Source organism: Vicugna pacos, chromosome 10 (assembly GCF_048564905.1).
Source record: "Vicugna pacos chromosome 10, VicPac4, whole genome shotgun sequence".
Taxonomy (NCBI): domain Eukaryota; kingdom Metazoa; phylum Chordata; class Mammalia; order Artiodactyla; family Camelidae; genus Vicugna; species Vicugna pacos.
The window spans coordinates 75238395-75250139 of record NC_132996.1 but is presented as its reverse complement, the minus strand read 5'-3'; the positions used below and the strand labels follow the sequence as shown (position 1 = coordinate 75250139).

Below are 11745 nucleotides of genomic sequence, written 5' to 3'. Positions count from 1 at the left end.
AGACAGACCCAATCCCACTCTGGCTGGTAAACACCAAGAGTTTCTAATGTGGAGTGTGAGGGTGGGGAAGGACTGGCCAGCAGACGTCCACAAATGAGGACTGCAGACCACGGGCTCCATGTGAGTAGGAACCTGTGCGCTGCCACTTACAGTTCCCACGTATGTCTTGAGGCAAGTTCAGGGGACTAGGGTTTTCCACTCAAATAGGGAGCCACGGATCCTGTGTCTTGGGGGATCGTTCCCAGTGCACATTCACGGCGAGGCTGCAGGGACACACATGAGGATGGTCGGCCCCATGTCTCCAACAACCGATAGTCCTCCTTCTCAGACTAATTAGAGAAGCTACACCTTCACACTTCAGGTTCAGACCTTGAGTCTGGTCCAGACGATGGTACTGAAAGGACACTAACCCTTAACGGGACGAGGGGCCAGCAGAGGGGCCAGAGCAGAGGGAGAGTAAGCCCCGGGGTGGTGGGCCCTGCCAGATGTCACCCCAAGACCCGTTCTGCCCTCCTCCCTCACCCACAGCACCCACTTTGGGTGGGTTAGTCACGTGCCTTCCTCTAAACCTTGACTTCCCAGGCGGTGACCGTGGGAAACAGCCTCGGCCAATGGGAGGGAAGAGGAAGCCGGCTGCATGAGCCCACAGGAACCATGATGCTCCCGGTGGAGAACAGAACCAAGTCAGCACACCCTCGGCTCTTGGCCTGCCTCTCGCTTTGTGCTGCGTGGATGTGGACACAGGGCCTGGAGGTCCAGGAAGGACAGAAATCCCTCTCTGCGGGCAGCGGGCAGGAGGAGAGGAGGCGCCTAGCTCGGGATGACCCCGAGCTCCCGGGCCAGCTTCTAGCCTGCCTCCCCGTCCCTGCTGGGCGAGAGTTCATCCGGGGGTCTCTGTGCCACGCACCCAAGGCAGGCATCGCTGATGCCAAGGGACGGGCCTCTGACGCAGCTCCTGCTCTCAGACACTTCTGCCGCCTGTGCCCTCAGCACTCCCAGTTTGCTGCTCTGGCCCCTAAAGAGCAGACCAAGCCCCCGCACCCCAGGCCCACAGTTCCTTTCTCCCCCCAGACAGGAGGCTCCTCCCCGGAAAGCCTGCTGCACAGACACACCACCGCTGGGAACGGAAGCCACCGGGAAGCCTGGCAAAGCGGCCAGAGAAGAGGCTTCTACTGGTCGTTAAAATAAGACAAGTGTATGTCATTCGTCCTTCAGTTCATGCTACAATGTGGACGAACCCTGAGGACGTTACACTTGGTGACATAAGAAGACACAGGAGGACAAACGCTCTGATTCCACTCCTGTGCGGTGAGGCCCCTGGGGGAGTCACAGTCACAGAGTCAGGAAGCCGATCCCGGGGCCAGGGGCTGGAGGCTGAGTGTTCACTGGGGACAGGGTGTCAGTCTGGGAAGTCGGACGAGTCCTGGAGGTGATGGTGTGATGGCTGCTAAACCATGTGAGTGAGTTTAGTGTCCCGAGCTCTGCACCGAGGCGGGATTAGGGTGGTAAATTTTGGCGGCCCTTTCTGCCCCCTCCTCTTCAGAGACGGCCCGCACTCTGTCTGTGGAGTGTGCATCTACTTTTACTCTAACCTGGGCTCCCAACTGCAGCAACTCGTGGCCTTTCTCTCGCCTCCTGAAACAGCCTGCCCGCTGCGCACTGGGTATTTCTCCAAACAAATCTACCTTTACTCAAATAAAAAAAAGACGGTAAATTTTATGTTGTATATATTTTACCCAAATTAAAGAAAATAAGAAAAAGAAAGTCCTGTATCATAATCTCATGGGTAATTAGCTCAAGTGTTCTCCCCAGACAGCCTGGAAACCAGGCCTCCATCTAGCCAGGAAGGCTGCCAGCGGGACCTCGAGGAAAGCAGCCCCGCCTTGGAAGGACAGGGCTCATAAAATCCTACCAGGCACCCAGTTAGTTGTCCAACCCTCCTATTTTCCAGACAATTCAGCAGTTCAGAAACAACAGGAAATAGAAACTACCGAGAAATAGAAACCAAACCAGAAGGGGAGGGCCCACTCTGCACTAGGCTGGCCAGAGAGCACAACTGCTCCAACTCAGCCTCGAGAAACACCGTCTCCTTCGTTCCCTCTGCGAGCAGCATCTGCTTTCCCCAACGCCAACATGTACAAGGAGGAGCATGAGGTCGGGGTGCTGGGGGTTCCCCAGAACCCAGCCCCCGTGATGTCCACCATGATCCAGATCCCCACGGAGACCTCCGTGCCCGACCACATCGTCTGGTCCCTGTTCAACACCCTCTTCCTGAACGTGTGCTGCCTGGGCTTCGTGGCATTCGCCTACTCTGTGAAGGTGGGAGGGTGCCTGGGGGAAGGAGCGTGAGCCCGGCGAGGCCCCTGCCCAGACGGCACGTGGGCTGTGGGAGGCCTTGTGCATATAGTTCTGTGTGTGTGTGCGTGTGGGCGAGCACACGCCCAGGCGTGCAGGTCGTGATGAGGTTGCAGGGGTGCGTGGGGATGACCAGCGTCAGCCTTTTGCCCCGTGGTGGGGCGGGCGGCCAGTAGGAGGCCAGAGCAGAGGGACGGTGAGCCCTGGGGCCTCCTGGACAGGCTGAGAGTCTGTGAGGAGGGAGATCCAGGCCCCAGGAGGGGAGGGAGGGCCCGCTGGGCACGGTCGTGCTCAGGCTGTGGGGGGACGGGCAGGGGTGGGTCCCCAGTGGGTGAATGGACACCGGGGGACAGCAGGGAGGACCTGAGTCTTGGCACCTGGCCTTCACCCGGCCCGGCCCCAGGTCCCCCTCACCATCTCTCCCCCAGTCCAGGGACCGGAAGATGGTGGGCGACGTCCTTGGGGCCCAGAGCCATGCCGCCACTGCCAAGTGCCTGAACGTCTGTGCCCTGGTGCTGGGCATCCTCGGGACCATTGGAGTCATCGTTCTTCTGGTATTTTTATACCCTATGGCCAACCATATCACGTCAGAGTTTATGAAGAAGAATAGAGGCTACTAAGAGCTACCAATGGAAGGCAGCCCAGGTCTTCCACCATCCACTGCTGTCCCTGCCCCTGGGGCTGGGAGCCTGCTCTCCCCACACCCCTTTACACAGCAGTTTATACACACACCTGATGACAACTGAATCGAATAAAGTGCACTTGTATGTGAGGGTGCAGTGAAGTCCCTGGGAAGGGGGCACAGCTGGGAGTCCCCAGATGTGAGGGTGCAGTGAAGTCCCTGGGGAGGGGGCACGGCTGGGAGTCCCCAGATGTGAGGGTGCAGTGAAGTCCCTGGGGAGGGGGCACGGCTGGGAGTCCCCAGTGGCCTGACTGCAGAAGCAGATAGCAGAGCCGGTGATTCACCTGGATGAACAGAAACCCCCAGAGGAAAGACCACTTCCTCCCACCAAACCCGCCTGGCCCTGCTGGCTGAGCGACTGCTCGGTGTCCCGGGAAGGGTCTCCCAGAAACTGGGGACCCTGGGGTGTTGGGTGTGAACCTTTGCCAGAGCCTGGGCTGCACCCAGAGAGGTGGGGACCGTCCTCAGCCCAATGCGGGAGAAAGGCCCCAGACCTGTGCTCCCATCTCTGAGGCCCCAGAGGGAGTTGGTGGGTGGGGAAGGGGCACCCTGCCACAGACCACCGTGCCCTGCACGCTACCCCGAGTGTGCTGGGCGTCACCCTGGGGAGGCAGGAGGAGCCCAGGCAGCCTCGCCTTGTGTCGAGAAGGTGACCCCTTCTCCACCTGCCCCTGGGCACGCTCAGTCAGCTGAGGCCAAGTCCTGTTGGCTCTCGCTGAAGTCTCAGCTCTTCACGCTGGGTTCCCTTGAGTCCAGGCACCCAGGAGGGAAGGGCGCCCACCCCCCGCAGTGGCCAAACTCCGAGGCCACGCTGCTTGGGGTCCTCACTGGTGGACGGTGTCTCAGAAGAGGCTGCCCACTCTCTCTCGGGTCCCACTTCATCACGGGAGGCTCAGCCCAGGGAAGGTGGGTCCTGGAGGAGGGGAGGCTGGCAGACCTGCCCCTCTAGGTCCAAAAGGACTTTCTCCAAGGTGGGGCTGGGGGCCAGAACGCATGACCCTGACCCCAGCCCCAACAGGGCAGACTAGGCGGGTCCCACATTCCCCTGCTGGGCAGCCGTCCAGAAGGGCGATGGGCATTGAGCCCAACCCCACCTGCGCTCCACTGACTCAGGATTAGGCTCCTGCCAGGGGAAGACCCCCTCTCTTGGCAGCTAGCAAAGAACTAGGGATCTGGAGCTTTCCAAAATAAGCAGGTGAGGTCCCAGGCATCGCGCAGGGGAACTGTAGGTCCCTTCCAAGGTCCTGGGTGCTGACCGCTGGGTCCTGAGCAGCTCTAACCCTTGGAGCCACACCACCAGCTCTGTTCTGACGTGGGCAGTTACAGTGTCCTGTGTCACCTGCAGGTGAGCGCTGCCTGGTGAGGTGGACGATCTATGCGGGGCTGAGAGAAATGGGCGAGCTGGGAGCACTGAACGTTGGAGGGCCCAGAGCTGGGAGAACAGTGAAGTGGGAGGAGGAGGGCGCGGAGGTGGGGGAGGAGGGCGCGGAGGGGGAGAGGAGGGCAAGGAGGCGGCGGAGGAGGGCGCGGAGGGGGAGAGGAGGGCATGGAGGCGGCGGAGGAGGGCGCGGAGGGGGAGAGGAGGGCAAGGAGGCGGCGGAGGAGGGCGCGGAGGGGGAGAGGAGGGCAAGGAGGCGGCGGAGGAGGGAGTGGAGGGGGAGAGGAGGGCAAGGAGGCGGCGGAGGAGGGAGTGGAGGGGGAGAGGAGGGCATGGAGGCGGCGGAGGAGGGCGCGGAGGGGGAGAGGAGGGCAAGGAGGCGGCGGAGGAGGGAGCGGAGGGGGAGAGGAGGGCAAGGAGGGGGAGAGGAGGGCAAGGAGGCGGCGGAGGAGGGAGCGGAGGGGGAGAGGAGGGCAAGGAGGCGGCGGAGGAGGGCGCGGAGGGGGAGAGGAGGGCAAGGAGGCGGCGGAGGAGGGCAAGGAGGGGGAGAGGAGGGCAAGGAGGCGGCGGAGGAGGGAGTGGAGGGGGAGAGGAGGGCAAGGAGGCGGCGGAGGAGGGCGCGGAGGGGGAGAGGAGGGCATGGAGGGGTTGGGATGGTGGGCCAGGAGGACACAGAGCCAGGACCGGGCGCACAGGTGGGCGGCAGCAGCGTCAGAGGCATTTCTGGACACTTTCCGAATAGCCCTGGGGAGAGAATGCTCTTCTGCTTTGCCTGGAGGAAGCCGCACCTCACGACTCCTGCTGAGGGGGCACGAGGGCGGAACAGGACACCTGTGCTCCTGGGGGGACAGAGGGCTGCTTCTGGCCGCGCACCGCCGGCTCCCTTGCCAGGCACTGCTGGTCCGGAAGATTCCATCTGCCCAGCCCACCCCAGCAGGGTCCGTGCCGCTGGGCAGCGCCTGCTCCAGACTCCAATGCTTTGCTGGCTGTTGGCCCCTTCCCCCCTTGGGGTCGGTCCTTCCCAACCCAGAGCGCCAGGTCGGCTTGCCGTCCCTCCTCCAGGGCCAACCTTCCCGGGCTCTGTCCCCACGCCTGCTGACAGGAGTCAGATCGCCCGGGGGAGGGGGCTTCTCCATGGCCCGCCCTGGGACGCCAACACCCCATTTCCTGGACTCAGGTTCTGCTGCCGGGAACAGAAAAGGGGTGCGGGTGAGGGCTGGGGCTCACGGACTGAAGAACTGCACGGCCTGAGAGTTAAAATTATGTTTTATCTGGTGGGCTCTCTGAGGACTTCAAGCCGGGAGGCAGATGGCTCTGAAGGGCTGCCCCGAGAGCGGGGAGGAGCCAGGATACACAGGAGCTTGGTAAGACCCCAGGCGGTCGGCACATCAAAAGAGTACTGTTAATAAGACCAGCTATCTCAGGGTAAGGAATTTCAGGTGTCTCTGTGTCTGGGAAGACGCCAGAGCCTGGGCTCCTTGGAATCCTTCCTTTGAGGTGCAGCTGAGCTCCTAGGGCCAGTGTCCTGGGCTCTCCCCGCCTGAGACCCTCAGGGCTCAGGGTCCCGGGTGGCTGCCGTGGCTGAGGACTTGGTGGCTGCAACATCCTTTGCTCACGGACACGGCAGGTGATATTTTCCACTCACAGGAGGGCCCACAGCTGGGGTCAGGTGGCGGGGAGGAAGGGGCAGGCGATGGCCACCCCAGCTCACACCGCACCTGCCCAGCTGGTTGTGGGCAGGGTCTGCCCCGGGGCCACTCCTGTGCCCACAAGTCTGGAGGCCACGGCAAAACCGGACGGGGGGCTGATTTCCAGGGCAGGGGGTCTCCTCCGCCTGAAAAGCAGGGACCGCCGGGGCCGTCCCTCCACAGGTGGACCAAGGGCTCCTGCAGCCCTCCCACTGATGGGGACCCCGGGTTGAGGGCTACGGACCACCAAATGCAGCCCCATGGTAGGGTCTCAGACAGCCCCAGAGCCCACGGGACGTGGAGCTGACACCCACCCTCACACCCTGGGACCACCGGGGACTCACTTTCTTCACTCCCTGCAAACCTCACGTTAGCAACCAGTCAGCTGCGACGTGAGCCTCAAAGCCTGCTGGCCCCAGTCCCAGCTCTGAAACAGCCCTGTAACTTCTCAGGAATGTCTTTGTCTTTGTAACCCCCACCGTGTTGACTTCCCTCGGAGCACATTTGACTTGCTACTCGAATGTGTGCCTCCCAGTTGCAGATCCTAAAGCTCCCCAAAAGAGCCTTTTCTCTCTTTTCTCTCTTTTGCAGGCTTCTGCGGCCTTTCTCTCTCTCTCTCTCGTTTTTCTTTTCTCGACAGGCAAGGGAGTTGGACCGAGCACAGCCCGCCCCCAGAGGACCTGTCTGGGGCCGGGGCTCAGGCCCCTGGGCAGCAGAGCAGGAGGGAGAGGGGGGCTGGGCTGTCTCAGGGGCAGGCGGGAGCTCTCAGCAGGGCGCCCTCCCCAGGTGAGAACACAGCAGCCTCACACAGGAACGCCGGCTTTTATTCAGCTGTAGACGGGGGTGTGTATAAACTGCTGTGAAGGGGTGGCCGCGGGCAGCTACTAGTAGCCTCCATACTCCTTTACAATCTGTGAAATCGCCTGGAAAATCATCAGGGAGCCAGTGGCAAAAATAATGATGAACACGATGGTCAGAAGGATGCCCAGCACCAGGGCGCAGACGTTCAGGCACTTGGCGGTGGAGGCGTAGCTCTGGGCCCCAAGGATGTCGCCCACCATCTTCCGGTCCCTGGACTGGGGGAGGAGAGATGGTGAGGGGGACCTGGGGCCGGGCCGGGTGAAGGCCAGGTGCCAAGACTCAGGTCCTCCCTGCTGGTCCCCCGGTGTCCATTCACCCATTGGGGACCCACCCCTGCCCGTCTCCCCATAGCCTGAGCACGACCGTGCCCAGCGGGCCCTCCCTCCCCTCCTGGGGCCTGGATCTCCCTCCTCACAGACTCTCAGCCTGTCCAGGAGGCCCCAGGGCTCACCGTCCCTCTGCTCTGGCCTCCTACTGGCCGCCCGCCCCACCACGGGGCAAAAGGCTGACGCTGGTCATCCCCACGCACCCCTGCAACCTCATCACGACCTGCACGCCTGGGCGTGCGCTCGCCCACACGCACACACACGCACGCACACACAGAACTATATGCACAAGGCCTCCCACAGCCCACGTGCCGTCTGGGCAGGGGCCTCGCCGGGCTCACGCTCCTTCCCCCAGGCACCCTCCCACCTTCACAGAGTAGGCGAATGCCACGAAGCCCAGGCAGCACACGTTCAGGAAGAGGGTGTTGAACAGGGACCAGACGATGTGGTCGGGCACGGAGGTCTCACTGCGGATGTTGATCACAGTGGTCGTCACGGGGGCCGGGCTCTGGGAAGCCCCCAGCACCCCCACCTCGTGCTCCTCCTTGAGCATCTCATACGCCGGGGGTATGCCCACGTGGGCACCGGGGAAGGCGGCCTGGGCGACGCGGTTCATGGTGCCAGAAGAGAGAAGCTGCGGTTGGGACGGCGGCACGGTGCTCGGGGGGACCCACCCTCTCCCCAGTAGTTTCGATTTCTCTAAAATTTCTCTTGCCTGGAGTTTTGGGAAACGGAAATGGGCTGGTACTGGGGGCGGGCTGAACCGCTGCGTGTCAGGTTACACAGGGGTGGGCGGGAGGGGGGCCGGGGGCTCAGAGGGCGCTTCCTGTCCCAGAGGCTGGAGGTGGCCGAACATTTTCCTTCCTCCCTCCATGGCCTGACTTGGCTGAGATCCCCTGTTTCGAAAAGACAGGTTAACTGGGGAAAAGTAAATATCAGTTGAATAACGTGCGTTGCATCCTGTGTGCATGGGAGACACCCAGGAAAACTGAGAAACTCCCCGAAATGGCTGAAGCTGCGACAGGAGGGAGGCAGGCAGGGCACAGCCATTAAAGGAACCACACGGCCATTAGCACCAATATTTCGGGAGGTTTGGTGCCGGTTGATCTTGAGCCTCGCGTGGGCTCATTGTAAAGTAGGAGCCTGCTGAAGGGCCCTCCCACAGGGGCCGGGGCAGTTCCGAGGCTGACCATAAAAGGTCAAAAAGTGGGCAGCGGCCCCGTTCCTGGGAACCCCTGCCCCTTCCCCGGAGTGGTTGGAACAACCCTCCCACTTGTCAGCAGGAGCAGCTCGCGAGCCCAGAGAAGCTAGCAACCCCGCGCCTCGCGGCCTCTGGATCCCTCCCCACGGGAGCAGCCCCACACGCGGTCTAAGGAGTAAATCCACTTTGTCTCAGTCGTGGCTCGATCCGGAATTCTTACCTGCGAGACGCCAAGGACCCTCACTTGGCGGGGCGCGTCCCAGGGGCTCAGACCCGACATGGGACACGGCCATCCTCTCGCCCCATGTTTTCCTGTATCAGGGCCACCACCCGAAGTGCCACCTCCACCAGAGACCAATGGCGCTGGGGGGAGAGGCCCGTTGCGGGGGGACCCAGAACAGCACACGAACAAGGGTCCGGCCTCATGCAGCCCCAAGTCCTGCCTCCTCCAGCCACAAGACTTTCGAGAAAGGAGTCGTCCCCCTTCCTGGCACAAGAGGAGACAGCCTTACAAACAGGTTCCCCCTGTGCAGTAAATGTCTCTTGCAAAGTGCGACCTTTACTCAGCTTCAGAGCATCTCCGCGGTGTACCCAGCTCCAAATGGTCGATAGGACAAGGAGGCGTATTTTGGGGTGATGAATTCTGCTTCCCTTCCTACTCAAGTCACTCCTGCCCCAGCCGCCCCCACCCCTATATAGGGGTGTGGTCAGGCCCTGGGGGCTCCTCCCCAGCCTGGGGGTCTGGGGACCCAAGCCTGCTGCAGGCCCTCCCTGCCCCCACGCAGGGCCCTGCCAGCCCCTCACAGCCCCCACACCCCAGCCCCCAGAGGGAGCAGCGCCCCGGAGCCCGCACCGCAGCTGCACACCCTCCCCTTGACGCGCACTGTGCCGTCCCGGTTCTGAGTCCGAGCTCCAGGCGGGCTTGGGGGCCTGCCTGGCTGCAGGTGGGCACCCAGAAGCCCGTGTTGCCTGCCCCGGGGGAGCCTCCCATGATCTCCCAAGGGCTCCCACGAGCAGGACACTGGGAGCTGCTGACCCGAGGAGGCAGCCGTGCTGGGAGCCCTTTGGCAGCAGCTTCGGGGCCCAGGGCCTGCGTGCTTGTGCGGCCCACCTCCGCTGCCTCCCTCCTTCCCGCCACCCCTGGCATTTCACGCAGGAACTGGGTGTTGGTGGGACAGCTCCTTGGCTGTGGGCCCTATGCCCCCTTCTCAGGGATGGACGGGGTCAGCTCAGCTCAGGCCAGGACTCAGCTCTCCAGAAACTAACGGATGGCAGCGTCCTGGGTGCCGCCTGCGTCCTTACCACCTGGGTGGAGGAGCGGGTGGGATGCGATGGTCCAGGCCGGACTGTCCTGCTAGGACCTACGGGCCTCACCCAAGCTGGGTCCAGTGGGCTCAGGGTGGCCAGTGGCCCCCATACCCGCCCAGAAGGCGGGCCTCTGGCCCTGGGGCCTCCTCCAGCTGTCCAGGTCCTGACCACTTCCGCCGCTGCCCTGGGCTCCCTCACAGGCGTCAGCTGCCCCGCCCTGAGCACCTCTGGGCCCACGGACCCAGGCGTTCTCTGTGACCCGCTCCTCGTTTCAAGTCCTCCTCATCTTGAGACACCTGGTGTGGCCTGTTCTCCTGCTGGGCCACACCGACCCAGAAGGCCGCCCTGATCGCCTGGGCGGAGGTGCACGCGTGGGCAGTCTGAGGCCTGGGCCTGGCCCCTGGTCTGGGGTGAGGTCGGCGGGGGTGGGGCGGTCGCCCGCAGGCCCTGACGCGCTGCCCCTGCCTGCGTCTGGGATGATGCTCCAGCCGAGGCTGTTCCCTCCAGCAGCACGACATCCGTGTTTGTGGCCGGTGCGGGGCCGTAGCTCTGCCCTGGGCAGCCTTCCACCAGGTGGCGGACCCAGCGGACAGAAGAGGCCTCCAGTGCAGAGGTGACCATGGGCCGTGGGGAATTTAATCGCCACAGCTGTGCTTTGGGAAATGCTGACTTTTCTCCTACATAATTGATATGATTCATAGTTTAGCCGGTTTAATTTTCAGTATGGCTGTGCTTCGAATCAGCTCACAACATTGCCGTAAGTGGGCACCTGTGCCCAAAACCTGGATTTTATCCTGAAAGTAGGGTGTTCATGTCTCACCCTTCCTTCCTGGTCCCCTGCCTCCATCCCAGCCCCTGGTCCTCACCTCCCACCTTCTCCCATCAGCTCCTGGAAGGTGGCCACAACCTTTGTCCCCTCTGTTCTGTTAGCGTCCAGTTCTCCCCACAGAGCGAGTGGCCGGTGTCCCGCTCCGGGTCTGCCCACGGGAACCCTCCCCTCCGGGTGTTCAGGCCACCCTTCATGAGCTGGGGCGCCAGCCCCATCTGTGTCCAGCTCTCTCCCTCACTCTGGCAAAACCAAGCTGGGAATTCTTCCCATCTTCTGGTCCCCAGGGTCCCCCGCAGCCCGGGCGGGAGCAGGGCACAGGCACTGGGAAGCCCCGGTGGTGACTCGGGGTCAGGACAGCCTTGCCTGTTTGACCTGGGATGTTCCACTTCCATCCTCAAAGGCCCAGCTGCTCGGGGCACCCCAGCCTCCCTCTGGGTGGGCCTGACACAACCCTCCTGTGGCAGACAGTTCCGCCGCCAGCTCCCCAGGCAGCCCGTGTCCAGCGTTAGAGGTAGGCAGGAAAGACCACCTCCACCAGATCCCTGTCCACACGCCCAGCCCCGGGGCCGGGCTGGTGTCCGTCTGGCACAGCAGCTGCGCTTGGACTCCCACGGGCTGATCGGCCGCCATCCACCGCGCCCGACAGGACTGTCTGGGTCTGGGCTCAGACTGGTCAGTGACATGGAGGAGTGTGTCGGGGGCACCCCGCTCCCACTGGGCTTTGAGGTGGCGCGATTGCTGCTCCCTCCCAGGGTGGGATATGGTTCTGGTATTTCCCCTGCTAGGGTGGGTGTTGGGGCGCAATTCCAGACGTCCCCACCAGCCAGCCCCACGACCCTGGCTCTCACCCAGAAGCCACGGGCCCAGGGTGCGGACGTGCAGACCTCCCCGGACGTGTCCTCCCGTCCCACCCCCGCAGTGGAGATGCCAGCTGGATGGGGACGGGCCCCACGGAGAGCCTGATTAAAGCCTGGAGGCCCCTGATTCTTTGGACCCAGGTGCCTCACACGAAAGGGGGCCACACTGTGTTGTGGAGACACCGACCCAGGCCCCGAGCCCAGCTCTTCCTAAGACATCAGGAAACCCACAGCCATGACCCCATTTCCCGGGACCTGCC

The 11745-nt window shown here is 63.0% G+C and overlaps 2 protein-coding genes across 2 annotated transcripts; one reads left to right on the top strand and one right to left on the bottom strand.

Annotated features, from left to right (window-relative positions):
- The first annotated feature begins 2003 nt into the window (after nt 1-2003).
- Nucleotides 2004-3127, top strand: LOC140698869 (interferon-induced transmembrane protein 1-like). Its single transcript, XM_072970701.1, has 2 exons — nt 2004-2319; nt 2784-3127. The coding sequence occupies exons 1-2, from the start codon at nt 2134-2136 to the stop codon at nt 2973-2975; spliced, it is 378 nt and encodes a 125-aa protein (XP_072826802.1). The 5' UTR covers nt 2004-2133; the 3' UTR covers nt 2976-3127.
- Nucleotides 3128-6906: 3779 nt separating this feature from the next.
- On the bottom strand, nt 6907-8008 carry LOC102526361 (interferon-induced transmembrane protein 3-like). The gene is made up of 2 exons (XM_072970699.1): nt 7658-8008; nt 6907-7179 (listed from the first exon to the last, which is right to left on the bottom strand). The coding sequence occupies exons 1-2, from the start codon at nt 7904-7906 to the stop codon at nt 6988-6990; spliced, it is 441 nt and encodes a 146-aa protein (XP_072826800.1). The 5' UTR covers nt 7907-8008; the 3' UTR covers nt 6907-6987.
- Between the last annotated feature and the right edge of the window lie 3737 nt (nt 8009-11745).

What these genes read in the sequence shown, in the direction of transcription:
- LOC140698869 (XM_072970701.1), top strand. Translation starts at nt 2,134, where the DNA reads ATGTACAAGGAGGAGCATGAGGTCGGGGTGCTGGGGGTTCCCCAGAAC. An exon ending in CATTCGCCTACTCTGTGAAG is followed by an intron (nt 2,320 to 2,783) that starts GTGGGAGGGTGC and finishes TCTCTCCCCCAG; the next exon opens with TCCAGGGACCGGAAGATGGT.
- LOC102526361 (XM_072970699.1), bottom strand. Translation starts at nt 7,906, where the DNA reads ATGAACCGCGTCGCCCAGGCCGCCTTCCCCGGTGCCCACGTGGGCATA. An exon ending in CATTCGCCTACTCTGTGAAG is followed by an intron (nt 7,180 to 7,657) that starts GTGGGAGGGTGC and finishes CTCCTCCCCCAG; the next exon opens with TCCAGGGACCGGAAGATGGT.